We start from the raw sequence: 27,233 nt of genomic DNA, 5'->3' as shown, positions 1-27,233 counted from the left end.
AAATGAATTTTCAGATCCCCTCAAGTTCAACACATATCCAATAGTAGTAAAACGTTAAGAACTTCTTAGAAGGCTTTCGCGGCAGATCATTTACAATCGGGAAGAGACGCCCTGCTGGGCCTCATCACGGCGGCACAGACGCACGCGGTCGCCAAAATGAGCAGCAATTACACTACAGGAGGTTTGAGTGTGCAAATGAAGCGAGAGGCTTTCAGGCCTCAGCGGGGTTTGACACGCTTTTTGATTTACTAAGAAAATCTGAGCAGCGCTGACGGCGGTAGAAAAGCTTCTCGTATATTTTGATGCACGTTATATGCTTGAGTTGACATTTTTAGACGCGTGAAATTGTCGTTCATTCATATAACTATACAAAATATTATTTGTAAGAATTCAATTGAATGTGTAATCATACATAACAGTAAATCAATCTATAAATTTTCTGTTATGGTAATCAGGATAATATCCATTAAACCATTACCTAACTCGAAAGCGACTCAAGCAAACGTGTTGGTATCATCCTCCTCCTCCTCCCTTTCATCCTCTCCTGTTGTTGCCACGGCAACTCAAAGTAACGGAGGCATCTCGATGAAAGCATTACGTGACAAAGAGACGCACGCGTGTTTTGATTTCATGCCCGTCCAACATCCCTCATCGTGTTCCGACGTGACGGCCCACCGAGTGTAGGAAGGGATTTGGGGGAAGGCCGGCCTTGGCTTCGCTAATCACCGAGGGACATAGCTTGGGGGTTTGTAAAGTTTAAAGGTCGTTGGACGTGTACGACATGTTCCGCCTACCCGCCTGTCAATCAAAGTCTACGAGACAAAAGACGTCTATATTAAGAACATCAGGCGTGATGGTGTTTTCAGACAGTATGACGCGACGACATCACTTGAAAGTGGCTTTGGATCTTTGCCCATCCTTGACAATGGAGTAACAGACACTTCTTGGCATCAAATATAATATAAAAAAAAGTCCAAAGAGAGCAAATGACTCAAAGTAGATGACTAAGCGGCTTGAGGTCAGCATGAGCAGTCGCAGTGAGAGTGAGCAATGCTCACGCATCGGTCACAAGATGGCGGGGGCGAGCGCTAACGATGCTAGTGGCGTTAAGGTGCTTCACCGCTGATTATTTTTAGCATCAACGTACATGGATCGCTGTTTATTTATTTGTGCTTAAGTCTTACAACACAATGACTGGCTACTTTGGTCACGTGACCCTGGAAAATTTCTATCTGCTTATATGGACATTTTGACTGGAAAAAATGCGAGGATGGGATTTTTACTGTCCCGCCTGTGCGTCTGTGCAGACGGATGAACAGACTGATCTTTATGACGGCAGGACAACGGGCGTCAGTGTTCAGCATGACAACAATGTTAGCAAAGGGCCGTCAATGGCGTGAGCGCGTGCACGGCGGATGTGTGTGCGTCATACGTTGGTTACACCTTTAACTAGTTTCCATGGGGTGAGGGGAAGAAATCCGAACAAAGGGCTCGCTTTCATGCTGGAGAAAATATCAAGAACCTCCACAAGAAGGTAATCATAGTAGTTGCTAACCAATCTAGCAGCACCTACCAAGGTAAATGCTCTCATTAAGTGGCCATCTGTGCTGTGTATAATAATCATAATATGACCAAAATAGCAAGCTCCAACTGTTTTGGCTGGTACAGCCCCAAATGTGTCCCCCCCCAATCAACCCCATCAGTATTCCCGTCGTCGGCTCAGAAAGAGCGGCGTCACGAAGCAGAGAGAACGTGGGCAGAGGAAGGAGGTCCTCGGAGGAGGAGCGGCGGTGGAGAGAGAGAAGAGGTGAGCTCGCTCGTGCGCGCCTCCTCATTTTCAGCTTCGAGCGAGCGCAGCACGACGCCAAGATAACCGCGGAGGAAGCCGCACGAAACAAGGTGCGTTTACCTGCCGAGTCTTCAAAAAACGACCATTTTATTGATTTAACCTTATTGCGCTCATAAGAATCACGCAGTTTAAAAACAACCCAAACGCGTCATTTATTTATTCTATTTTATTTATTGACACGGTGTATTTGTAATTTACCTCCGCAATGCTGAACCTTTGCATGAATTTATTTTTCTCACGGTTTCGTTTCAAAACTTGCACGTCAATTAAAAGTAACTGTTGTGTGCCTTGTAATTAATCTTGTAAAATATGGGGATGCATTTTTAATGCGTCTAATAATCAGCATGTGATTTTGCAGAGGCAGAATGGCTTCTTGGTCTTACTCGCTAATGTGACTGCCGTAGTTAAGTGGAGTCATTAAGGAGATTCTGCTCAAATGTCAATTTATTAGGTACACCTTCCTCAAGTCAACACTTGCGTAATAGCTGCTCCTGCACAATTCTGCTTAGGTTCCTTCCTTTTTTTTTCTCCCCACATTATTTAAAGCTGCAATGCCATCTTGAATAAAGATGGTGGTTTGCATTAAACCTTCAGGACTTTATTTTTCCACCTGCCTGAGATTGCCTTCTCTGAAAATCCAGCAAATAAATGAAACTGAGTGTTAAAAAAACAACAACCTTGCTTTTGTTTATATATTGCGTTGCCATGGAAACAAAAGGTGTAGACAGAAATCCGGTCCGCATGTCGTTTCTTCCTTTCCTACGACCATCTTGTGTGTGTTTTTCTGTAGAGCCGCGTGAGGCCGGAGCATCCCGCCGGGGTCCGAAGCGGAAGAATTTGGCACCCCGACCGACTCGGGTCGGCGCCGCTGCCATCAAGTGGATGAATGCCTGAAGAATGGATTCCCTCACCGCCTCGTAACCGTTAGACTCGAAAGACAATGGGTGTCGAGTGTAGTATTGAAGACAAGATGTGACTTTCAAGCCTGTGGAGTTTGGCCTGGTTTGAGGCTTCCTGAACTTCCTTGACATTCATGGATGTCATTTAAGGCGTCCCAGCGTTCAGTCCTCCAGCCCCGCCATGGTGATGTCCCGGGGCACGTCCACCTTCCTGGCCTGTTTCGCCGGCTTCTGGTTGGTGTGGGCCTTGGTGGTCATGCTGTGCTGTTTCTGCAGCGTCCTGCAGCGTCGCCTCAAGCAGCGTGACGAGGCTCGCCTGAGGGAGCGCCGCCTCCGGACGGTGGAGACGGAGACGCCGGGATGTCCCGCCGTCCCGCTCTCGGTACCTCTTCCGCAGTCGCCCCTGGCACCGATACCGCCGGTGCCGTCGCCGCCCCGGCAACCGATACCGCGGGACCCGCCGGCTTTCTCGCCGCCACCTGTTCCGCTTCAGGTCTCTCACCCCTTGCCGGAAGCAAACTGGGTTAGCTTGCCGGGTAAGTGGTTGGAATTTGGTTACGTCAGGTGATTCTTCTTTTGCATCTGTCCAGTAGATTTTCAAAATCCACTTTTGCGCCACTACAACACGCATAAAGTCCAGGAAAGAAATTTGAAGGGAAAAAAACAGCCAGTGGTGGCAGTAAATAAGAAAACCCAAAAGAGAAGAAAGGTGTCTGCTATGGCGTCGGAGCACGACTGATGAAGAGGTTTCAGTAACCAGGCAGCACGACGACTCAAAAGGAAGAAGCAGCTGAGCCGGAGCCAACAAGACTTTTTACAACCATTCTGGACACATTCCTGGCTGACCTTTTAATGATTTCTTTCTATTTTTCTGTTTGTACGAAATGACATCATCACATGCACTTCCCAAGCATGAACACTAAGATCTCGCACGTTGTTTTGCCCGGGCGGAGCGGAGGCGCATCCATAAATATGACAATATCCAGCGCGTCCGTGGCAACAGCTCAACAAAACAGATGCTCGCCTTGAATTCAAACGGCAAGGCTCGATATAAACACGGCGGCGGGCGGATGCCAGCAACAAAGAGCGCACCGCGATGCTGAGGCGTGGGCTGATTTCTTTAGCGTGTTATTCGTGTCTTCTCACTTGCCGGAGATTCTCGAGGTAAATGACAACACGTGGGAATGCTGCTAATGAGTTGACTCATGGAAACGACTAATGGAATGATGACTCTGCAGGATTTAGAAAACCCTAAAGTGCCCTGTCAGCAATACAAGTTAATTATGAACAAAGGTTGACTCAAGTTCTCACTGGAGAAAAAAAATCCATTTAGTGGTTTATTTGCTTGTCTGTTTCAGAAGCAGATCTGCTGGAGAACCCGCCCTGTTACGAGGAGGCGGTGCTGATGGAGGACCCTCCGCCGCCATACGCCGAAGTCCTGGTAGAACCACGAGGGGGCGGCGGCTACTCCAAACTCGCACCGCTTCGGCCCGCGCCCTCCTCTCTCCGGGACCACCAGGACCCGAGCGCAGAGACACGCAAGACCCCTCCGCAGAGGTCGGCGAGGTCTTGCGTGTTCCCCGAACGGGGTTACTCCTCCCTCATCCGTTTGCCTTCATCACAACGCTGGGACACTCTGGGCCACCTCCTCGCCAACGTGGACCTGAAGCCGTTCAACCCGTACGGCCCGGTGCCACCGGGCGTCGCCACGGCAACTATGCCCCGTCGCGAGCCCAGGACTGGAGGCGATGGAAGGCGAGGGCGGGGACTACAGGTCGGGTTCTCTGGGGGGATCGGGGGCCATGGGACACGAGGACTGGAGCACAGTTGCGGTCTCCCAGCAGCGTTCCCCCTATTGGGGCGCAGCACCGCCGTCTAGGATAAGGGTTCTCAAAATAGGGGAGCCCTCTCAAGCGACAATTTAGGGGCCAAACCCTGCCATGCCATAAAAAGCAAAAATCTGCAATTAAAGTTTGTATTTGCTTATGGATGCCACACGATGGCGATAATACACTTTTTTTTTTTTAACTAAAGCTATTAATTTCTATATTAAGGTCTCCTCCTCTGAATTCAACATAGTTCGTTGGCGATTGAATGTAATTTTGTCCACATTCACATTAGTGATCATTAAACTTCCAAACGCTGCACAAGTTAAGCATTTCCGGTCGGAACACCAAAACACAAAATCTACTCCTACAATTAACTTTTCAATGAGTCATGCACGCAGCTTATTTCATCACACAATTCCATCAAAAGCAATTCAGTGATAAAATGAATCACAGCATCCTTACCTGTCACTCGTCTGGTGTGTGAATGACAATCAGCTGATTCCAACGCGACGTTCCTCGTGGCAATCCCCGTCCAAATACGTCCAGCGATGCATACTTGTTGAACTTGCAAACAGTTTAGAACAAGCGGTCCATTTATTTTGTCCATATTCGATCATAAAAACTTTCCAAATCTTGCAGTAGTTGAGAGCACACGCGGCCGCGACCTGTTGCGTCAACAGCAGTAAAAACCTATTTCCACTTCCGGTGGGAACATCCGCTGAAAATTCCAATTTGCTCATCATTAACCAAAACAATTAGCTCATCATTAGTCATTACAATGTAAAATTGTGAGCAATAAAGGAAGAAACGGAGCGTGAGATTAAGTTTGGTTTTATTTTGCCTCCCTCTTTTATTCATATCAAAAGATTTTTTTTTTAACAAGCCCACCTACGAGGCCTTGACAAGTCCAACTACATTCTCACAAATACATTTATCAACATTAAAAGGCCTTATAGTCTGAAAGCGATTTTCAAAATAAGGTTTGGATAAGCTCCATCCTACCTGCGACCCCTGGGGGGGTCCCCAGACCACAGTTTGAGAACCCCCATCCAAGCTGAAGCACACTCTCCAGTCACGGAGGACGCTAATAGACTCAAAAGAGTCTATTTCATCCAGAACGTCTCTATTGTGCCGAGCTGCCGTTGCCATGGCACCTGAAGGGAACTACGTGGCCTCCACCAGAACGACCTCTTTCTCCACGTTGAAGGACTCGGTACTGGCGCGCCACTTCCATGTTCTGAAAGTCCATCATCAACAGAGGACAGAAAAAAAAGAAGGTAATTTCTAGTCAGAAAAAAAGATGTCCCGCCTCCCTTTTTTTCAAAACATTGCTGCCATATTAAAAAAAAAAAAAAATCTCATATCAACTTGCAGCCAGATTCTGCTTCAGCAGGACATTATGAGTTCAAACACATTCTCATACGAGTTTTATTACACAATAATCCAATTTTTCAATAAGGGGATGCGTTGCCTGGCAACCTGCTCGATGGCCTCGTTTACCAGTGGAACACATGCGAACACATTTTCTGCCGCACTATGCCGTTGTCATGACGATTATATACACACACACAGTATATATTCATACAAGAAGCATATAGAAGTATACAGTATGTACACATAATACTCTATAGTACATACTATACATGTACACGATTATACATGTAGTGCAAAACACTCGCCTAAATAAAATCAAGCAAAAGAAACAGACCGGTTGCACCTTTAGAAAACAATTTTAATTTGAATGCACGAGTGGACATTTTTTGAGAACAGATTGTGACAAATGAAAAAACATGATGTCTATTGTAGGTTGCTTACATGTTAAGTCGATTATTCAAACAGCTGTCCATCCGTGATATCATGAAAACTACTCCAACCTTTCAAAGTGGAGTGAAACATTGTGTGCGTGTGTGTGTGTGTGTGCGAGAGAGAGCGAGATTAAAGGCATCCTCAGAGGAAAAGAAAAGCAATCTCAATTCAAATTCTAATTTAATGGCATTATTACTTTATTATTTGAATTCTTCTCATTGCCCATAAGGCCCAAATAAATTAAACATTTATTTTCACGACCAGATTTGAATACACTGAGATTGTAACGTCAAAATCATGTTTTTATTTTTGTAGGGGGAAAAAGTCCTAAGATTGAGTGGTAGCACTAAGAGGAATATTACATAAAGTATTCTATGATAAGGTTGTAATTTCAATTCATATTCCTTGTGATTTTAGGACTTTTTCCTCGCTTTACAAATCTTTTGTAAGATTAAAAATCAGTTCAAAAAAACATAACAATGAACTAAAACAGCAAAGTAAAAGTTGCATACTTATGAACTGATGTTGACGTGAGCGTCACAAGGAGCCCGATGATGTCACGCACACACATGGAGTATTAACACTAATATTATTGTTATTGCCTAGTTTTCTACAGTTTTTATACAGCAAAAAAAAGAGAGACTAAAACAATGTTGTTGCCAATATTTCAAAAGTGTTCTGAATGTCAATTGTAGCACATTTTGTTTTTGATATTTGGTTGTCTTTGAATTTTCAACCCATTTAACGGTTTGATAAAATCCAAATCAACATGTCCAAACTATTTCTGTTACTGTGCAACATGTTCATTGCTGTTAAAAAAAAAAAATATTCTAAAAACCTGGAAAAATATCTACAGTATAATCATCAGGATGCTTTTTTTTTTTTTTATCTGTAAATACATAAAAAAAAAAAGGGCAAACTTCACAATTGAGTCCCACGCTGCTAAAAGAGAAAAATGCACTGAAATTGAGACGCCTATAGCCGCAAAATAAAATAAAAAAGATATTTTGCTTTCCATGCGATAGATAAATAAATATTTAGCCTCAGGCTGACTAAATACAAGATTAAGCAACTCGAACAAAATGAGAAGAAAGGCAGCTCAAGACCATTTATCCAATATTGAATAAATGCTCAAATATCATCATCAAGCTCTAGATGTTAACTAGTAAAATTTGATCATCTTACTAGATGCACTAGTTTCAACGTGTTCAACAAAGAGCGCATCCTTGATTTTCTTGAGGTCCACCTACTAGTCCACTCTTTGTCTCCACTTACTGTCTACTAGTGCAGTGTCGCCTCACCTGCAATTGTCCAACTAGTAAGCAGAAATGTCTTCAAGTCACTTTTGTGAGTATAGCGCAGGTTTAATTACACACTGATAAATTGAAAGTAGTGGGAAAAAAAAAAAAACCGATACAAGTACAATTCAGTCGTCTTTGCTAGTGAGAAAAAGGTGTACTAGTATGTGGACCTTAAACTGGATAGTGAATAAATGCTCAAATAGCTTTACATAGCACTGAGCTATCTCATGAACATCCTGGTTATTACATCTGCATAGCAAAAAAAAAGAAAAAAGAAATAAATAAACACACAGAAAAAAGTCTTATAGCGAAACACCCGCTCGCTCGGCTACTGTTATTTTGCTCCAAAAAATAAAAAAAAAGATACACACGTCGTTTTCATTGCAGACCTTTTCCTTTGTTTCCTTGTGTTTTTACAATTTTTTTCTTGTATTTTTTTTCATAGAAAAATCGGTTTCTTTTTATGAAGCGCACTTGCTCATTTTCAGCCTTTTGGCCCCCGATTTGCCGGCCGGGCGGCTAGTCGTCGTCGTCGTCCGCCACGGGGTCGGCGTCCCAGCACGTGATATCAATCTCTACAAACACCACAGAGCAACAGTCAGCGTTTGGCTTTGGATTTATTTTGCAAAAAAAAAAAATGAGGAAATAAAAAAAGAATATTAGTGGAATGAATTCCTGAACCACTAGGTGGCACTACAATACCGCATTAGACTGGGAGAGAAAGGCATTGCAGCAGACTAACCTGGTGGCTTGTTATAAAAGACAGGTGCGGGTTTTGCCGAGCCCTGCTCTGATTGGCCGAATTCCTCCTCCTGCGATTGGCTGAAGTAGCCTTCACTTGCCTATGAGAACACAATTGAGGGTATTAATTATTAATCCTGATGAATATCAAGGAGTGTAACAGACCTGAGTTGCTTCCTTCATCAGCATCTCGCCATTGGTCATGAGCGTCTGACCGTCACCGGTGGCGTGCTGCAGCGCATGCTGATAGCTAAGCGTCATCTGCTCGGCGGCGTCGACGTCCACCAGGCTGGTCGGGTCGTCGTCGGCCGCCGAGCACGGGCCGCCGTCCATCACGTCGTCGAAGCTGAGGAGCGGCTGCGAGCGAACGCCGCCGGCGCCGTCCGCGAGGTCCCCGGGAGGCGGGTCGTCCATCAGGTCCACCAGATTGGAAGAGGCGCGGGGGGGCTCGGCCGGGGGGGCGGCGTCCCACACGTCCGCCAGGTCGTCTGTAGTCGAATCCCACGCGGAGAAGGCGGCGGGCTCGCGGGCCCGGGGGGCCACGCTCTGTACCGGCTTGGCGGTGCTGGACTCCTGGATCGGAGCTTTCTGCTCCTGCTTTGGCTCTGAACGATAAACACGATCGGCTTATACGACTTGGATCTCGGTTGATTCGACAAAATATTTCGGTTACTCACCCCAGTCAAATGCGAAGTCGTTCTCCATTTTGGGCTCCTCCTTGATGGGCGTGGTGACGATTTTGGGGATGGGCGAGATGGCGGCCACATTGCGCTCCCCGCTGGCTTGCTCGTCGTTGTCCCCTAGGGGGCACAACAGCACACCACGCTAAAGTGCTACAAAAGTCAAAAGAGGTGCGGAAGACACTCACAGGGAAGAAACGAAAGTGAAACACTCTATCGGCTTTCTCAATTGGCTCCTCCTCCGTCTTGCGTCCGGGAAAAAGCGCTGTACCTACCGGCGGCGCGGTGCGTCCGTGCGTGTGGCGCGCTGGTGCGCAGGGGTGACGCACCCCTGGGCGGGGGAGTCGAAGTGGGGCTGCTGGGACTGTGCTGCTGTCTCAAGAAGGGGCTGTCCAAGCGGCCTAGCGGGGGGGGGGGGAGGCGGGTTTGGGCCACGGGGGGAGTGCGACACACAGCCACGCCCACACACGGCCGACATAAAGACGTAAGCAACGTAACCAAGGGAGAAACACGAAATTGGGGGGGGGAGGGTTCATCGTGAAGTAAGTAAAAAATGGTTGGGGTTAAATGGAGAGAAAAGAAAGAGAAAAGAGGAGGAGGAGGTTAGTGCGATCGCACACGCCCACAGTGCAGATTGCATGCAAGAAAATGAAATGCGGCCGCTTCTTCCTCTTCTTTTTGTGTCAATAAATAGCAGAAAAAGAAAAATCCAAACCTTCCAGCAAGCGTAAAGCGCAGTGTCAAGTTAAAAAAAAAAAAAAAAAAAAAAAGAAATTGGCCACATGACAACTTGATGAGCAGTTGCCATAGAAACACTGGGGGAGGCAGGGCCTTTTTCACAATGGAGCCAACAGACTTCCAATTTCCGACGCTAAAAGTTTGTTGACATAGTGGCGAGGTGGAAGATTTATTATTTTGATATTTGCAAAGTCTGGTGGGCGTTCTCACTTACAGGCGCGGTTCAAAGTGACAGGTGAGGTGTCGACAGTGATGGTCATGGCTCGTTCCTTCTGCTTGAAGAACTCGCGGGGGTTTCCTGACCGCTGAGCTATGATGGCTTTCGCCTCCTGAACATGTAAGAGGGATGCGACAAGTTTTGTTTTTAATTGCATGTTTGGCATGATTATATATTAAAAAAAAAAACAATTGTGACAAAAGGAAAGTTTGAGCATACCTCCACTTCAGACTCCTTCTTGTCCAGGCTGAGGTCATCGATGCTCAGCTCTGCAGGCTGCGGAAATCACAATTCCATTCTTTGTAGTTAATTTGACTTTTATACAAAATGAGTTCCAGTCTGGAGAATGCTGTTGTCCCGTTGTCATGGCAACGGCCACTTACTAAGGTTGTCTGAGTCTGCAACCTGTCTTTGGCCTCCTCTTCTTCTTGTAGCTTCTTCCTAAATAAACAAAGCACAACATGAAATTATGATGATGTCTTTTTTTTTTTTTTTTTAAACTAAGCTCTGAGAGAATGAAGTCCACCTGTGCTCTTCGATCTGCCTCTCTCGCTCGCGGTACCTCCTCTCTCGGTTCTCCTGCTCTTTCCGCTCCAGCTCCATCCGTTCCTCCTCGAAACGCTGACGCTCCTCGGCCAGCTTCTTCCTCTCCTCCTCCTTCCTCAGCTCCTCCTCGCGCTGGACACCAAAAATCCACGTCTCGCCAACAGTGTGAAGATTGTTTGTTTATTGGGGTTTGCTCCACCAACCTTGGCCTGCTCCCAGAATTCTTCTCGATTGATTTTCTTCATCTCCACCTCTGCGTTGGTCTTTTGGTATACCGCGCCCTTCTCCCGCGGGGAAGAAAGAACAGAAAGAAAAAACGTTTGTGTGATCCTACTTCGATTAAATAGCGCAACTTTGAATCGTATTGTAATCGGCGTTAATCGCCTAATACCACGTCTGCGAGCTCCTCCTCTCTGGTTTTCAGACGGCTCAGGACGGGACTGGCCGCCACCGTCGCCCCGTTGGTGAGACTCTGTCCGATGGCGGACGGGTCGATGTCGTCCAGACTGCTGGCGTTGATGATGACGGCCACACCCTGAAGAAAGGGCGGCAAAAATGCTCAGTGCTGACATAAACGTGGATAATCCCGTTCACCGCTGCTTTAATCTTCTTCCTTTGAACGGCTCGGCAAATCCAAAAAAATAGGCCGTCCGCCAGGTGTAGCGCGCACATATATCACTTAGAAAAGTGACAGTATTAGTCATGCGAGCTCACACGCTCTTCTTTGATCATCCTACCGCGTTTAACACGCTTGCTTCCCAAACAGAATATTCCATCATGAATGTGGAAACCTTTTTTTTTTTTAGTAATGACGTGCACAGGAAAATGCCCAACTTGCCCAAAATGGCCGCCTCCAACCAAAATGGCTGCTCCTTCCTGTTTAATTTGCAGGGTGGATTCTTTTTTGCTGCATGTGGTCATGCTAGACATGTCCGCTCAATTTCACACGGATGCGAGAAACCGACGTAAATCGAATTTGTCATCGGATCTTGATGAAGATTACCTGGAAGAAGTCTGCAATGGTGGCCACGTGACTAGCACAGGCGCACTTCCTGGCATCGGGAACATCATCTCCCACCTGGAAGTAAAGTCATAAACCTCAATAAGAACACCGCTGACTCGGTGAAGAGAGTGTTCCTGAGAAGCTCGTGCGCTGCGTCACGGTGATAAAACGTAATGACACAAAGCGTTATTTATTCCAACTGTTAGCATGTTAGCTTTAACTCTGGTTGGAAGTTCTGGATTATCCTAATACAAGTGGCTATCTTGCTAACTGTTAGCATAGCAAATATTTCTTCTATAGTTTGTTTTTCTGAATTGAAAGCTTTTCTGTGTGTTTAAAAAAAATTGGAGGCTATGTGTGTGTGTTTTATTTTTATTTTTTAATTTTTTTTAAACTTACCCAGTTAATGAGGATATATCGCGGCAGGGCAGCATTGGGCTCCTTCAGGCTGCAGAAGCCGTACATCACCCGGGCGTGATCAAAAGTCAACGTGATCTCTGCCAGGCCGCCCCCTGCAGTGCAAAGAAAAACCGTCGTCAATAAACGTCAGCTAAAACGGAAGCGGCGGCTCAAACAAAAATGATGACCTCCTGATGATGCCAGCGTCAAGTCGTTGCTGTCATCTTCGTACGTGTACAAGGCCCTGGAAACAAAACACAAGACCACGTTAGGGTTTTATTTCTACACAGAAACGCATTAGGTGCTGCTGTTTTGGTTAGCAACAACATTTTGTGTTAGACGTGCGTGTGCCTCGTGAGGGTGCAATTAGCAGCCGGTCTGTCTGACCTTACGCTATTTCAGCCTGCGGCGCTTGTCTGACTTTGTGCTGACCTCCCTCCCTCCCTGATTCTCTTTCTGCTTAGTCACCCAGCTCGGAGGGGAAAAAAATAAATCAACGTCCTTCTTATCAGTTACCAGCCCCATCCTATCAATAATGTGCTGACAAAAATATGCTCCAGACATCATAAATTTCCCTCCGTTTTGGATGATATTCCATCCAATTTCTATCGTGTTTGTTCTCATAAAGGTCACGGCAGAGCTGGAACTGTCTCCGCTGATTTTTGGCGAGAGAAGCAAAAGTGGACACGTGAAGACAAACACTCATTGAAGCATTTGTTAGCAATCAGCATATCCCACTTTTCTCTTTATATCGACGCAAAAAGAAAAAACAAAAGAGGGACGAGATGAGACGCAGGTTAATAATGAGACGGTGCCTTATAAATAATTCTTGTCAAAAAGCAGACAGCTGTTTATTATTCATACACAACCCCCGTGACCCAGAAACTGCTCCAAGAAAAATGTTGAGACTGTCAAATCATGGTACTGGACGAATTTCAAAAGAGGACTGATGAAGACAAAAAAAAAAAAAGAATAAGAAGAGTCGAGAATAAGTGGTGGTAAGTGATTGCAAAGGACAAAACTAATCAGATTAATCACAAGCTTGTGGAATTTTCCTCACATTTCTCTCCTTTTATAGTTTTGTCTAAGCACCTCAATTCCGGGTCTTTATTTCCCATTAGCAGCATGGAAAAAAAAAAAAGAGACAGGCCACTTGGGAGTGTCGCCATGGTAACCGGGTGCAAGCCCCCCACCCACCCTTCGCTGTAATGTAGGCAACAGCAGTTTGTGACCGGAGGCTAGCGGTGGCGTTAAAGATAGGGCGAGGATAGTGGAAAAGAAAAAAAGCATTCATAGTTTGGAAAGAGGCTGCTTATGGAACAGACAATCCCTGCTGTATTGGTAATATCAGAATAATTACTTGGAATAAAAATGGCAAAACTGAAATATTTGCATTAATATCCAGGTAATATATAGGTAATATAAATGTAGATTCGGGGGGGGGGGGGGGGGGGGGTTATTGTCGCTTTATTGTGGCTTACTAACGTGGAGGTCTGAGTTTAGACATGTGCAGCAAAATGCCGCCAGAGGGCGACAGAGATCTTTTCACCGAGTTGAGTGAGCCGTCAAAAGTATTGAAACGGTGAGTCCAATTCATTAAAACTCTTGGAACATTTGACTGACATTTGATTACATTTAATCTCCTTATTTGGTGGAGATGAGCAAAAAAAATGTCATCATATTCATATTTATGACGAATGGGAAGAGTTCAGCTTGATCTGAACACGCATTTGAACAATGTCAACGCAATATGATTTAATTAAGATTCAATCAGGTTGTGCAATTGATGTGAACATTAAAGAGCAAAGCCTTGCTTCTGTTACCATGACAACCTCTGCCCAAAGAATCTCAGACAAGAGTTTCAAGTCGGAATTAATGAATTCACATGCGGTGAATGGCCGTGCTTTCATTGTCTTTACTCTCCCCCCAACTGTGTTATGCATACATTTGCTGGCGAGATGGCGAGAACCATTCCACCAAAAAAAAAAAAAAAGAAGCAAAATGTCTCCTTCAATGGCAAAAGCATGCAGCCGCTTAGGGAGTTATGCTCAAACAGCTGGGGGGAGGAAAAAAAACTGAGTCAGAGAAAAGTGGAGACAGGATTGTGTTATTTATTGCGCAAAAAACCATAGCGGTGACTTCATGCACAAGCAATGGAGTGAACACACAGACGTGAAGGAGGGGGAATTCATTGGTGATGAGTAAGACAAAGGAAGCGACCCACAAGTAGACACACTCACACTCAAGTGAAAGCAATTTTCTTTCAAATTACAGTCTGAACTGGACTTGAAAAAAGAGTCGGGAGTAAAAAAATAAATAAATATTGTCTCTCCAGGTATGCACACAGCACACATATCCATTGCTGAAGGTTTTAAACAGGGTGGCTATTTGTTAGCCTGTCTATTGCAGTTTGCATTATATGTTAGCATTGAGCTAAGAGGATGTATTTGTTATCGCCATAAAACATCAGTGGGATGTTTTATCTGCACCGCTGGCACTACTTTAGCGACAACGTCACGCAGATGTTTGCGGGGCTAAAAATGAATTGACCAGATGGGAATCCGATCGCGGCCAAACCACCAGCAGAATCGGCGGTAGCAGCTGAGGCGGCGAATTGAGCAAGATTTTTTCCATCGATGTTTTTTGGCCGTGGTTCTTTAGATTGTCTGGGTCAGCAACATGTCGGCGCTCACAAAAGAGGCGCAGAGACGCTTAGCTCATTGCAAATGCGCTGTGGAGGAGTTAGAAAGGCAATTATGATCTCAGATTGCTGTGAAGGACGAGACAAAATCTCAAAACTCTGATTCGAGATCAAAAGGAAGTCGAAACGCTGAAAGCGGTGTCGCAATAACCACGTGATGCATCTCGCGTGTACAAAAAAGTGAAATGAAAGCAGCACACGTAGAAGACAAAATGTCTCTATTCTGTTTTCAGGATACGTGCAAGTTTACGAAGGCACATTTTTTTCCCGACCTTTTTGTGCAAAAGGTCTCGGCTGGCGAGAGTGCGTCCCTCCCTTGAGGGAGTGAAAAAGCAAGTCCTTCGTTCCAGAAATACTTCAAATGCCCTCCAGATGAAGTAAAATCACAACTAATTATATTTTAGGAGTACCCGTGGACAATATAGGAAACTCCCGCAATGTTCGTGACTGCGGACGGCCTTCACAGCGTCCCTTTGTGCGGCATTGAGCTCATGGTGGACTTCCTGCAAATCCTCCCCTCCGCTCACGGGGCTAATGGCGTCCGAGCGCTGACCCGCACAATAGTTGGGCCGTTGCCATGCGAGCGAGTGTAAACAAGAGCGAGGCCGCCGAGAATGTTTGGACTGGGGCGACGCGAGTGTTTGAGTGGGACCTGATGTTCTGGGGCGATAGACGCCGCCGCTTTTTCTATTTTGAGATGTTTTAGACAAACCAGCAGGTGTTTTGGTTTTGTATTCCAGTTTAGTATTCATGTTTATAATCGGCTGGCAACAAAAGGTGGCTCATGTGTGGGCCGAATAATTTTCATTGAGACTCGGCGGCGGGCGTCAAGTCGCCTCCGACAGAGACGTCCGTCCGTGTCGCGCGAGGGGAGCTGCTCTTAAAAAACAAAACAAGGACTCACACAGAGTGGCTTTTGTGAGCCGCCATTTCGTTTGATAGCCCGGGTCGGCGTAGGCAGCGAGCCAGCGAGGCCTTTTCCCTCTCGCTACTCGGTTTTTTTTCATCTTGTCCTGCCCACGCTCAGATGGAAATTGCCCTCACGCTGTTCCGTTCTTTTATTTGTAGACATTTCTTTTTTGCTAGGTGCTGCTGTTTTGGTTAGCAAAGTTACAACATATTCTGTCTTGTGAAACGAAAGTAAAACAATATTTATATCAATTATTGCAGCTACACCCCGTTTTGTTTTGTCGATTAAAAAGCGGAGGCCTTCATTGATGGTCTTATTTATCTCTGCGCTATTAAAACAAATGTCACCGATTGGTCACAACAATAAAATAACAATCTATTTCCACGTTTGATTGTGACTGCAGTCCAGCTAGTTTTTTTATTGTCGTTATCAAGTTTATCGTCCGGGTCGGCTTGCACTTTGCCGAGACCTTTGCAAGCTCCGTGTCCCCCGTCGCATCCATTTGTCATTAAAGGCGTCTACTCCCAGTGTTCCCAGCAGGACTAAGCGCTGGACCTTTAAGCGGCGCCCCCATATATCGACACTGGCGAGGCTTCTTGGGGAGAAAATACATCCCGAGGTTGATAGTGTTGAATAGGGTTACATTTGGATCATTTGGACTAGGGTTGAACCAAATGAACTAAAAAAACCACATCTGAGCATTTTAAAATTTCGTAAATTATGAATTTCAACAGGCAGGCAAGTAAAAAAATAAATAAAATCCCCCATCACACTTGATGCTTTCGTGTCAAATAATGAGCTATCATTTTGCTACGGCGCAGAAATGACGTGAGGAAGAAAAGGATGGAATGGCCGCGCCAAATGGAACGAAATCATTTTATCCGATTCACGCGATTTCACTTCCTGCGGCTGCCACGAAGCATTATGATGCTCGTCAGTGATCACGCAGCGGCGCTGGCAGTGTTCGACATGAAATTACTTCCACCACTCGAAAAAAAAAAGAAAGAAAAAAATGTGTGTGAGAGAGAGAAAGGCCTTCCAAGTGGGAAGATGCCCAAAACAGATGATGAGATGCGCCTCCTGGCCCTCCAGCTGTCAATCACACACAGACACGCCCACTCCAGTCACCGTTCGCCAAAATTTCAATAACGCACCGACATGTTACATTGTTACACGAATATCTTAGCGAGGTTTACACGTCAGTCAATAAGAAACCTTTCGGATGCCAGACAAGTGAAACCGTGACAAAAACTATTTTCTCACAAGTTGTCTGCCCTCAGCCACGCCCCCTTTTTTATCCTCTATAGTCCAATCGGGTAAATTGCAGCCTAATAGCAAAATAAGCTTGTTTGACTCAATGTAGAGCATCAGCAAATGAGGTTGCCACAGCTCCATGCCAAGACACCACATGAGGTCCTCAACATGGTGTTTTCCCTGCAGGGCCAGACCCTGTTTATCTTTCTATCGGGATTGTTGATGGCGAGAAAAGCTGCTGGCGACCAACAACAGGCGCTACAACAAAACAGCCCCGCCCCCTCGTTTTTCGTGTCATAGCGTAGTCTGGGTAAATTAGGCTCGCAATAAATATCTCCTACTGTCGCGACGGTCAATCTCAGAAGTTTAGCAACTGTATGCACACTTATCAATGTCCGACACGCCCTCTAGTGGCAGACAATCTGTCGCTACAGTAAATCAAAGACGAGGAAGCGGGTGGAAAAGCACTTAAGCTGCGATAATTGAGTCACATTTTTTTTTTCTTGACTTCAAAGCATCTGGTAGTGTGATGAAGTATCAACATGCAGTGTTAAAACAGGCACAAAAAAAAAGTCAGCTGGCTTTGAGGAACAACTCAATTCATGACTCATGTCAACACTTTGTTTAGGATTGCCCCCTTTAAAAAACTCACTAGTCTTTAAACTGTTTGTCTTTCCTGAGACAACAAATCCACCAGTGGTTCAGAAAGCCAAACTTCAGAGCAACAACAAAGCGCACAATCATCTCGTTTAATCGATAACGTTCTCCGATTGCGGTGAAAACAGGAAGCGTTACGAGGACGGATGGACTTGAACGCAAATCAAGTGAGGAGCCTCTAGCAGCATGAATAAAACATGCTGTTGACTTGGTCTGACTAGAAACAAAAAGGAGGAGCAGAAGAAGAGCCAGATAAACCGATGGTCCGTCCGCTCGTTAATTCGCTGACATCCTTTGAATGGGGATAATCTGATTTTCTTTTATAACCAATTCTTTGAAATGGGAAATCAACACACACAACGATCATCGAGATTTTCTGACCCACACACGAGACGTCTGTCGCGGTATCAATTCATGGAAAACACAAAAGTAGAAGAAATAGAAGAAGCGAGGATAATCGTTAGCTGATCCGGTAACTCTCCATTTTGCGCCTTTTCAGCTCCGTGTGGGTGTTCACCAGAAATAGACGTAAGAGTGGCAGCGTCACTCTTGTTTACCTGCTCGTCTGACACGCCACCGGTTCAAATCAACTGGAGTGGCGCTCAAAGCGTCGCTTGACTGTATGGATAAAAATAACAACTGCACACATCCTCTTATTTCAACAAAAAGTGAAGATGTTGCGTTTCAAACTAGCTCAGTTACAGGTGCCGTCTCGCGGGATGATTCTGGGCCCACTGTGGTTATTTATAGCTTCTTATGCAAAGTGACAGATAGCGCTGCTTCACCTTCTTTATTATTTACATCCATATTGGAGCGACTGATTTAGGGTGAGGAATACAGAGAGAGCAAAGGGTGAGCTGGTGTCGTCCTCGAAAAATCTCTTCAGCTTTTGGTATCAATTGTTTTGCAATCCTTTTTTAGGCTCCTGAAATCCACACCAGGATGGACCGACCGAGTCATGTGACCGAGATTGATCTCAGATGCGGATATCGCTGTGAAGGTTCTGGTGGGATCAAATGGACAAGTACGGCTTCATGCTTTACATAATAGCCTTATTTTGTGTAACACACAAACTCTGCCAATAAAAAAAAAAAATTCTAATCTCTCTGCGTCGGGGATACGGCAGCTTGTGGGCCAACAAAGCGAGAAGATCAGAGCACTTAAACGACCGAGAGGAGCAGCAGTGAATCATTTCTATTTCCAGAGACAATCGAATCTGTGTCGTTTGACAATGAAACGGCCCCTGACATTGATTTAATCGGCGCTTTTGTTTCTTCTCTCGACTCGGCGTGACGCTTCTCTTCGGAGGCAAGCTCGGTTAGGCTCAGGCGGCATCTGGGCCCAATGATGAGCGAGCGAGTGAGTCGCAGCCGGCAGTGACATCATCGCACCGGTTGGCGCTCGTTCCCGAGCTCATTCCAACTCAATTACGGCCGACAATAGTCGATGTATTCGCTTCCATAAATGATTTAGGCCTCTTTCGCTCCGGCATTCTGCCCTGCACAGCCGGTTCTGAAGTTCGGAGATTGAATTTTCACTTGGACTGCGTGTTTGTCGGGAGTTTTGTCATCTCGTCTCTCACTTCCTCGTTTTCAACCAATCACGTACCACCTCGGGATCGTGATTGTTTGCGTTTCTCGTCAAGGACAGGTTGCTCTTGTTTTGGCTCTGACTGCTGCTTTTCAGGTCTTGAGAAATTTGGAAAAAAAGTCTTGACTTTTTGCTTCCTCACATCAAAATAGAATTGCAAATTTAAAATATATATGAAATGTGATGAAGTGTTCCTTCATTCTGGCTTATGTCTGTTCGCAGACTCATGTGTCGGGCATACGGAGAAGAGCGACAGGAGCAGTTGGTTGGACCCAGATGGTCCAAGATGGACGTGTCAAGCGTAAAAAGAAAAAAGAGAAAGAACGTTTCAATCTGTGATTTCTTCTCATGTCACCATTTACGGATGCGTCTTCTTATTCCAGTCAAGGAAACCAAAGAAAGAATTGATCCAATTTGAAATATTCACAAGCAGCTCTTTTGTGGTGCACATCGAGCCGTGATGGTGCTCAAATAACCTCGAGGCTGATTGTCGGAAGCAAACAGGCTGAGAAGACAGATCGCCAGCAGCTTCGGGGCAGAAGACATGGCCAGAGACACGTGGCCGTATTCCTTTCAAATAAAATGGAATGAAAATGACAAAGCAGCTTGTATCCAGGCAGAGCGAGTGAAACCTGTGTGGAAACTACCCACAATGCCCCAGTGGGCCTCCCCCTCCCCCCCATCACGAAGCGCACACTTCACTGCAAAGCGACAGAGTGCTGAACTCAGCAAACGGCAGGCCAAGCTGCAATCTGTTGTTTGGCTTATTCGGTAATTTGGCTCTCGGAGTATTTAGCAAATGGAACGTAATCATTGACAAGAGGATAGTTGCGTCATTAAGTTGACTTGGATTCTTTTCAAAGCGCCAGAATACGGAAGGTAAACAAAACGGTGAGTCGACGGGAAGACAATCCAAGGACGACGGGAGGCGGAAGCTTGCGCGGCAGGACTGCTGATCTTTTACTTCTTATTATGAAAGGCCCCGAAATAGCGTTTGTTCTTTTGCGCTCTGGCGCTTTTATCTCGACACGTCGGGAATGAAGCCACTCGGGCATCCGTCTTCATGTCCGTCGTCTTGTTCTTCAACGGGGTTACGATTCGGGTTGGTTCAGTATCGTGACAACTTCAGTGGAGATTAAATGAGGAGTGACTGGGGGGGTCTGGTTTATGAGTCTCTAGTCCACTCGGGGGTCCCAACCCGAGCTTTCACCCCTGCTGGGGTCAAACATGTTTAGCCAAATCCTTTGCTCCGCAGACACACGCGTGCCATCCAAATCCCAGTTAAACACCACGACATGCCAGGGAGGGGCGGCGGGATGATTTATTTTTACCAGTTTTGTTTTTGCCGATTGATCGGCCGATTCCCGAGCAATTATCTTCCCATCAAACACAAAGGCCGCAGCTGCCTTGGCATTATTAGCGTCCCATCTGGTTAGAGGCAAGATGGCTAACATTACAGGGGCATTGGAAAAAAAAATCGTCTTGTAGTCCATCCGCCTGCAGCTGAACGCATCGAGGGACGAGCAAAGCCTTCAAAGGCTCCCACCATCAAACACACAGGTGCCGGCGGAGAACACCCAGCCCACAAATCTATTTCATCCTTTTTTTTGTATGTCCACCTGAGACCCGAAACGCGTTTACTCGGTTCGCTCGGCTCGATCCTCGGAGAGATTGCATCCTGCAGTCTCGAAATAACAACAGCGACTCGACTACTTAGGTCTTGCTGACACTTTTTTTTTTAAATTGAACAATAGTTTGTTCCAGAAGAGAAATTAGGTAATAATGTGAAAATCAGCCGGGGGGTGGGAGTGATCCTAAAATGCATATGCATCGAGTACCACTTAGTTGATTGCATTTGATTATGGATTTGAACATTTCAGAGCACAAACGATTCCTTCGTTGAGCTTTTTTGTATGCTTGTGCAGATCCATTCTGCGAGAGCGGGCGTGGGCAAAGTAGGACTTTGTCATTCTCCCACTGAGCATTTACATAATCGAGAATCCTGTAGGCCTGAATCTGCTATCATTTAGTTGTCTCCCCCCTCCCCTCCTTAAAACCAATTACATAATTCAATATTTAGACATGCATTACATTTCAAAAAATAAAATGACTATTTATTTTTGACAATTCCGACATATTTTGTTGCAGCTGCTCAAACGCAACAAAGACAAAAGTGTCCCGATGCCGCCGGAGATGCGGGGATCAGCTGGACGGATGCGCAAACAAAGTGGGCGGGGCTTAACGGGCGACTTGACGCGTATGTGCCCCGCATTTTTTACATGCGGAAAAATCTACCGAGAATGAAACAAAGCGACTTTGCAATTTCACACTTTGAAGTGTTTGTGTAGTTTTCCAATGAGGCCACAAGGTGGCGCCAAAACGCCAGCCAATAGGAAAGTAGCAGTAGGACTTTGTATGTGTGGGAGAAGCAATGTTTTGAGCTTAAAACCGCAATTGTTGGGCTCGTTTCCGGAGCCACTGCGGGAGGTTCAAATCAGACAGATTGTCTCTTCGTATTGTGTTTTGACGTGGGCGCAGCTCGCCGAGTGGCTCCTAATGGACAACGCTCCAAGTTTGAGGAGTCAAGCTGCGCTCAGCTGCTTTGGTGCCAACGCGCCTGCCGGGGGGCTTATGGGATTGATGGCGGCAGATAGACGAGGGAGGGAAGGGGGGGGGGGACACGCGACACTGACATAAACGCTGGAATTAAAAAGTCCAGCTGAAGGAAAGCCCCACTGAGCCGGTTTGTTTGGCGAGCATCATTCGGCTGGGCGACAAGGATACAAGTGGAGACAGGAAGCTGCTAGTTTAGCTTAAGCGGGGTATTTTTTTCAGTATTGTTCATTCAAATATAATAAAATGTATTTCTGTCAGATACTGTGCACATGCCAGCATGCTTACAGCTAGCTAACAGACTGAGGACGACAAAGGAAAGATGGCTGTCCTTTCAAAATGCAGTAAAAATCACAGAGCGTAGCGACAACTATTGTGCATCCCCCCCCCCCAGTCGTAAATCAACAAAAAAACAGCGGGTGGGTTTTCCCGTCTAACATTCGGACAAAATTCCTTATCATATTAAGTCTTTTACTTTGCAGAGTCAGAGCGACGCTTGCTAGCAGTCGGCCGCGCGTTTGTACGCTTCTTCATTCCTGAGTGAGCGCATGGAAATGGAATGCAGGGTCGGAATCTGATGAGACCGTTTATGACGATGGTGGTGGTATTAACGCGGAATCCAATTAGAAAAGTATGCTCACCCCTCTTTAACATTCACAATTGCTTTTCAGAAGGTCTACAAAATGAAACGCAGTCCCCGTTTGAATATTAGTCGCTCCCGATGAATCCGATTCCTTTGTCCGCCCACGTTCTCTCCCATCAATGTCTGTTAATCTCATTTTCATGAAAGGGGGGTCCGGAGCTGCGCAACTCCATCCTACACACCAAATAAATCACTCGTCGTCTTCCGCCGCTTGGGAGGTTCATTCGGTGACAACCAATGTGTGGCTTAGAGAAAGGCTACGAATAAACAGAAAAGACTGCTGGAGTAAATGAATACAATTTATATTAAAATATAAATTGGAAATGTAGGTCAGTAATTCTTTGGCGTGTTTCGTTCAGCAGAGAAAGACTTTCGAATGATCCACCACAAATTGCCGAGATGAAGGTTTCTGTCTCGCAGACAAAAGAAACCCAAGAGTCTCTCGAGACCGAGGAAAGAAAAAAAAAAAAAAAGTAGGAAGATAGAGATCGCGGGCCTGTCCAGAGAATATCACGGTCTAGTCTTCATTGCCTGGAGCAAAAGGAGTTGAGCACAAAGAGACGTCTGTTATGCATTAGCGCTTCTGTAATATTTAGTAACGAGAAGAGCGCAGATGTTAGCCGAGACGATAACAAAAGTCGACTTGATCTGGACCGACAATCTTTGTTCATCGGAGGTTTGAACTTCCAACCTTAGAAGCAACCGCAAGTCGGTGAAGTAGTTCGACATGTAAACTCAAAGGCACGAGTCGTGTTTTTCAAGCGCTCGTAGTTTTGCTATTTTCAAGCACGCAAAAAAGAGAAAGCAGGACGGGCGGGACAACAAAGAGCATCCATAAATAGTTTGAAACTGGAGCTGGTTGTAAAAGTCGGACGATTCAGCGAATCGGTACTTTTTTTTTGGGAAGCCATTTTGTGATTGCTCGAATCTGTCCCAAGAGAAAAAAAAAAGCAATAACCAAAGTGAGCATTCAACACTTGAGAAGACTCGAGCCTTTTCCTGCTTCTTTCAGTTCTTTGTTCGGTTGTGGCCTTGAGTCTTTGCGGGCCTCTTGACACTCGGAATGTCTTCCCTGATCGAAAGGAAACGTTTTTTCCCACCGTGAGTTGACAAGACACGATATCAAAAGCCGATATCATGTGTTTGCCCGATGTTTAACGGACGTTTGGACCCCATTCAGGGTTTGTGGATGATCTAAAAGGGAAGTCTAGAGGGACTAATGATGCGATCAACAAAAAGACTAAAAGAAGCAGCTGGTCAAAGGGAAGCAGCATCTCCTTGTGATTTGACCCCAGCTGCTTCGGAAGCACAAGTTATTGATTATCATTGATTGTTACACTGAAGGGAAGACAGGGAGTCGTTAAGTCTGTTTTTGCTGACTAATGATTGTTTTCTTCAAATCATCATCTGGAGGGGGGGTTGGGGGGCTTGGGGGAAGGGTGGCCCGTGAGGACATTCCAGACCGTCTACGGATGGTTTGATATCGGATAACCTTGACTCGCTCGCTCTCTGCGCTTTTTTTCGAAACCTTCTCTGATGTCTGACATTTGCGGTTTGCCGAGGAGGCTCCTTTTCTTCTGGCTTCGGGGCAGTTTGGGTGAAGAGAAGAAGACCCAGGCAGCATTTTGACATTGAGCAGCCACGACAGACAAATGAAGCTGCGGAGAAGGAAGAACCATCACATGGCAGCCGGAGAAGCAGGATGAATGCTAACAACAGCTAGCAGGCTAGCTGAGGGAGCTAGTAAGCTTCCAAAATATTTGATATAAGCTATAAAACGTCTAATCTGAAAAAGAGAAGCTTCAGGGGCAACGTCGTACGAAATAAACCAAATTGGGTAACAATTCCTGATTCTAATCACGCCACAAAATAATGCTGCAAAAGAAACAGGAAGTGACATTTCCATCATCAAAGTTGTTTATTGCTGCGATTTCGCCCTCTTGCATAACAAGGTTAATGCCTGCTAGTTGTATGCTCAGAGCAAACACGTTACGAAAGAGTTTTTATCCCTAACGGTGGTGGATGGTGACAAAAAATCCTTTTGAAGACAAAGAAAATTCATTTTTAAATCACCTAACCGGGCTACCCATCTCCAATCAGCTGTGATAACAACATTGATGACGTACTTCCTTCCTTATCGTCGTTGATGAGTGTATCATTACTAGGGCGGCGGTGGGGGGGAGCGACGGAGAGGTGTTCCATGTTGTTTGGGGTCAGCCGTGTTTGCAAGTCTCTGCTTTTGTTCAAATCTCATCAAGTGTGAAGAACGGGGGCAGGCCCGAAGCCCCGGGCGTCATTGCTGTCACGCCGACATTTTAATGGCTTTTAAACACAAATATTTAGGCTTGAATATGAAAGATTTTTTTTTGTGTGTGACTACAACTCTTTTAATCACATTACTTTAGGGCTAAGATGAAGCTAGATGAAACTCCAAGCTAGGAAAAACAAGTTCTCACTCAAATTCCCCCTTCAATGCAAGCCAATGATGAGTCAAGGCTGTCAGAACGATTGGAAAGGAAGGACACAAACTAATGAGTATTGATTGTGAACAACAACCGAGCAGAGCAGTTCACAATCGCCATAGTTGTGATGACGACTGATCGATCAAGAAAGCCCTCTTAAATATCCAGCCCATAAAATAGTGATTTTTTGTTAGATCCAAAAAGTATCAGGGACGATTTTAGTGAGTTTCCATTTTGAAGTCTTTGAGTGTCAGTTCACTTCAGGATGGCTCAATTGGATTTTTGTTGCCATCTTTATATTGTAAAAACTCATAAGAGGAAACTGTGCTGTTAAGTTCCCTTTCAAAACTGCGCAGTTTTCATTTTAAAGTGTAACCAAAGTGTCTAGTCCAATCCACTTCCCTTTGGAAAGCTCCTTATTTTTTTATTTTGCTACAACAACAACCAAGCCCTCCCAAATTTATGACGACGTCGATTGATTGATGAAGAGGACGCCCTCTTATTTCCACACCGGAGCGATCCAGAAGCAGATGTGTCCGATTCCCATTTCCCCATCTTGTGATCGACTCCAACCAAAATATGCAATCCGAGCTACGTCGTTACACAAGCCGGGTTATGCTGCCAACAGTCGAAAAGGCTCTATTTACAGATTCACGCACCAAAAATCAACAAGGAACGTCATTTGCTGTACTCGACCGGGGTCACAATCAAGGACGAGCAGCTTACACGTTAACTACAACTGTGCTGAAAACCCAAATACGACCTTCGCTAATGTTACGGCACCATCAGGCCTTCTGAAGGAATAAATAATTCACAATACACTCGCTGCTGGAGGGAATAAACAAACTAGTCACAATCGGAACAATTGAACGGGACCTCACACCCTTTTTCTTTTCATGGCCAAGCCTCCAATTGATTATGAAACTTAGACGGCATAGTTAAAAAATAATTCCCCCCAAAAAATGTCCCCCTGCAATTTTGCTATACTGGCATCAAATATTGATTTGTCAACATCAAGCTGTCACCGCTGATTTAATCACGCACATGAAAAGTGGTGGCTTCAATCCATCGAACTGGAACAATGCTTGCATGTTGATTGATTTGGAAGGATTGCACAAGAAAGACCCATGAACAGTGTAGATAATCTACTTGGTGCTGCGCTTGAACCAACTTTAATTTTATGTTCTGCTTTCCAGATATTGGCAAGTATGAAATCAATAGGACGTATGGATTTTCTCTCGCAAACGGAATAAACAAGCGGATGGAAGCTAGGGAGTTACTTTCGACATGGTGTTGTTCCACCCCAGCCCTAAGGGTGGCAGTCAGGAGCATTGTTGTCCAATTAACAATCACGAGAAGAAGATAACCGCGCTAAAGCTAAAAATAGTGCTAATTTGACGTAACTAATTTGACATTGAAAAGGAAGTGCGCCATTTTGATTTGAAGCAACAATTTCAGGGGGGATTCTGAGATTTAAAAAAAAAAAAAATCCCAAGCATTAAATTGTACCTTTTTGCTAACTAAAAGTCCATGAAAATTGTGAAGTTAAAACTAACATCACAACCGCCCCAATTGTTACAATTGCATGTTGACAATATACCATCACAAGCATAGCATGAAACATGACCTCTTAAGGCCTTTGTGATTGAATATGTGTATTTTTTGTTGTTGGTCTTCTCTTCCACGCACAAAGTTGGCCATGTTAGTACACTGAAGGCCACAAGGGTGAGGATGGATGCTCTCTTTACTTCCCCCTCCTCCCCAACCCACTCCCACCCTGGCCTCGCCCCTTTCCTTGCTCGCCCTCATTTTGGGGATGCAGGAGCTCATCAGTATCTCAAGCACACACGCACACACAGACTGACATTGTGTAAAAAGTCACAAATTGCTTCCATCTGGCTGCAACGCAACCATAGCTGCAAACAAAAGCTTTTTACGCAGACTCTGCAAAGCTCCTAAAACTCACACTTTCCCTAGTTCGCACACATTTCAATCGCCTAAATCAAAGCTACAGACTCGGCCATGGATGTCCGGCGCATCCTCCATAAAAGAGGCAAAGAAAATGAGAACCACCAGACACCAGCATCCTTCGCATAGACTGAAGCCGGCAAAGGTGCGAGGTGAGCGGCGTGGGCCCTACCGGGGACACGGTGGTGACTTACCAGTCGGTGTCGGTGCTCTCGTCGATGACGTCCTGGTAGGCGGTGAGCAGGGCCAGTCTGTTCTTTGCGAGATTCACAGCCATGTTCGAGCCCAGCGGAGCATCCAGGCCGCTGCTGATGGAGGAAAGACGCGGAATGAGTGAAGAGGAGGAGGAGGAGAAGGAGGGAGAGGATGAAGAGGAGGAGGAGGAAGCCATGAGTGGTAGAGACAAAGGAAACGTCATGGTGGCCGA

General features: G+C 45.5%; 2 protein-coding genes and 1 long non-coding RNA gene across 4 annotated transcripts; 2 read left to right on the top strand and 1 right to left on the bottom strand.

The window, feature by feature from the left end:
• The first annotated feature begins 1,750 nt into the window (after window positions 1-1,750).
• On the top strand, window positions 1,751-7,189 carry LOC133167680 (proline-rich protein 7). The gene is made up of 3 exons (XM_061298516.1): window positions 1,751-1,899; window positions 2,640-3,284; window positions 4,107-7,189. The coding sequence occupies exons 2-3, from the start codon at window positions 2,930-2,932 to the stop codon at window positions 4,625-4,627; spliced, it is 876 nt and encodes a 291-aa protein (XP_061154500.1). The 5' UTR covers window positions 1,751-1,899; window positions 2,640-2,929; the 3' UTR covers window positions 4,628-7,189.
• On the bottom strand, window positions 6,557-27,233 carry dbn1 (drebrin 1). 2 transcript variants are annotated; one of them, XM_061298502.1, is made up of 14 exons: window positions 27,001-27,233; window positions 12,197-12,252; window positions 12,009-12,121; window positions 11,610-11,684; window positions 10,998-11,141; window positions 10,810-10,887; window positions 10,587-10,738; window positions 10,444-10,501; window positions 10,280-10,336; window positions 10,058-10,178; window positions 9,103-9,225; window positions 8,591-9,030; window positions 8,427-8,526; window positions 6,557-8,259 (listed from the first exon to the last, which is right to left on the bottom strand). In XM_061298502.1, exons 1-14 carry the CDS (start codon window positions 27,222-27,224, stop codon window positions 8,204-8,206), a joined length of 1,797 nt encoding a protein of 598 aa, XP_061154486.1. In that variant the 5' UTR covers window positions 27,225-27,233; the 3' UTR covers window positions 6,557-8,203. The 2 variants fall into 2 exon arrangements, with proteins under 2 accessions (XP_061154486.1, XP_061154487.1); XM_061298503.1 differs by having other exon boundaries at window positions 10,058-10,172.
• LOC133167695 (uncharacterized) lies at window positions 18,237-20,811 on the top strand. The gene is made up of 3 exons (XR_009718085.1): window positions 18,237-18,382; window positions 18,452-18,554; window positions 19,343-20,811. It is a non-coding gene; the product is annotated as an uncharacterized LOC133167695 (long non-coding RNA).

This window comes from Syngnathus typhle, linkage group LG15 (assembly GCF_033458585.1).
Source record: "Syngnathus typhle isolate RoL2023-S1 ecotype Sweden linkage group LG15, RoL_Styp_1.0, whole genome shotgun sequence".
In the NCBI taxonomy this organism is placed as follows: Eukaryota; Metazoa; Chordata; class Actinopteri; order Syngnathiformes; family Syngnathidae; genus Syngnathus; species Syngnathus typhle.
This window is presented reverse-complemented; position numbering and strand designations above follow the sequence as displayed.

Excerpts from the sequence above, each read along its gene's own strand:
- dbn1 (XM_061298502.1), bottom strand. The coding sequence starts at position 27,224 with ATGACGTTTCCTTTGTCTCTACCACTCATGGCTTCCTCCTCCTCCTCT. Across the intron at positions 12,253-27,000 it reads GAGAGCACCGACACCGACTG|GGCCTTGTACACGTACGAAG; the intron begins GTAAGTCACCAC and ends TTTTGTTTCCAG. Across the intron at positions 10,739-10,809 it reads AATTCTGGGAGCAGGCCAAG|CGCGAGGAGGAGCTGAGGAA; the intron begins GTTGGTGGAGCA and ends TTTGGTGTCCAG.
- LOC133167680 (XM_061298516.1), top strand. The coding sequence starts at position 2,930 with ATGGTGATGTCCCGGGGCACGTCCACCTTCCTGGCCTGTTTCGCCGGC. Across the intron at positions 3,285-4,106 it reads AAACTGGGTTAGCTTGCCGG|AAGCAGATCTGCTGGAGAAC; the intron begins GTAAGTGGTTGG and ends TGTCTGTTTCAG.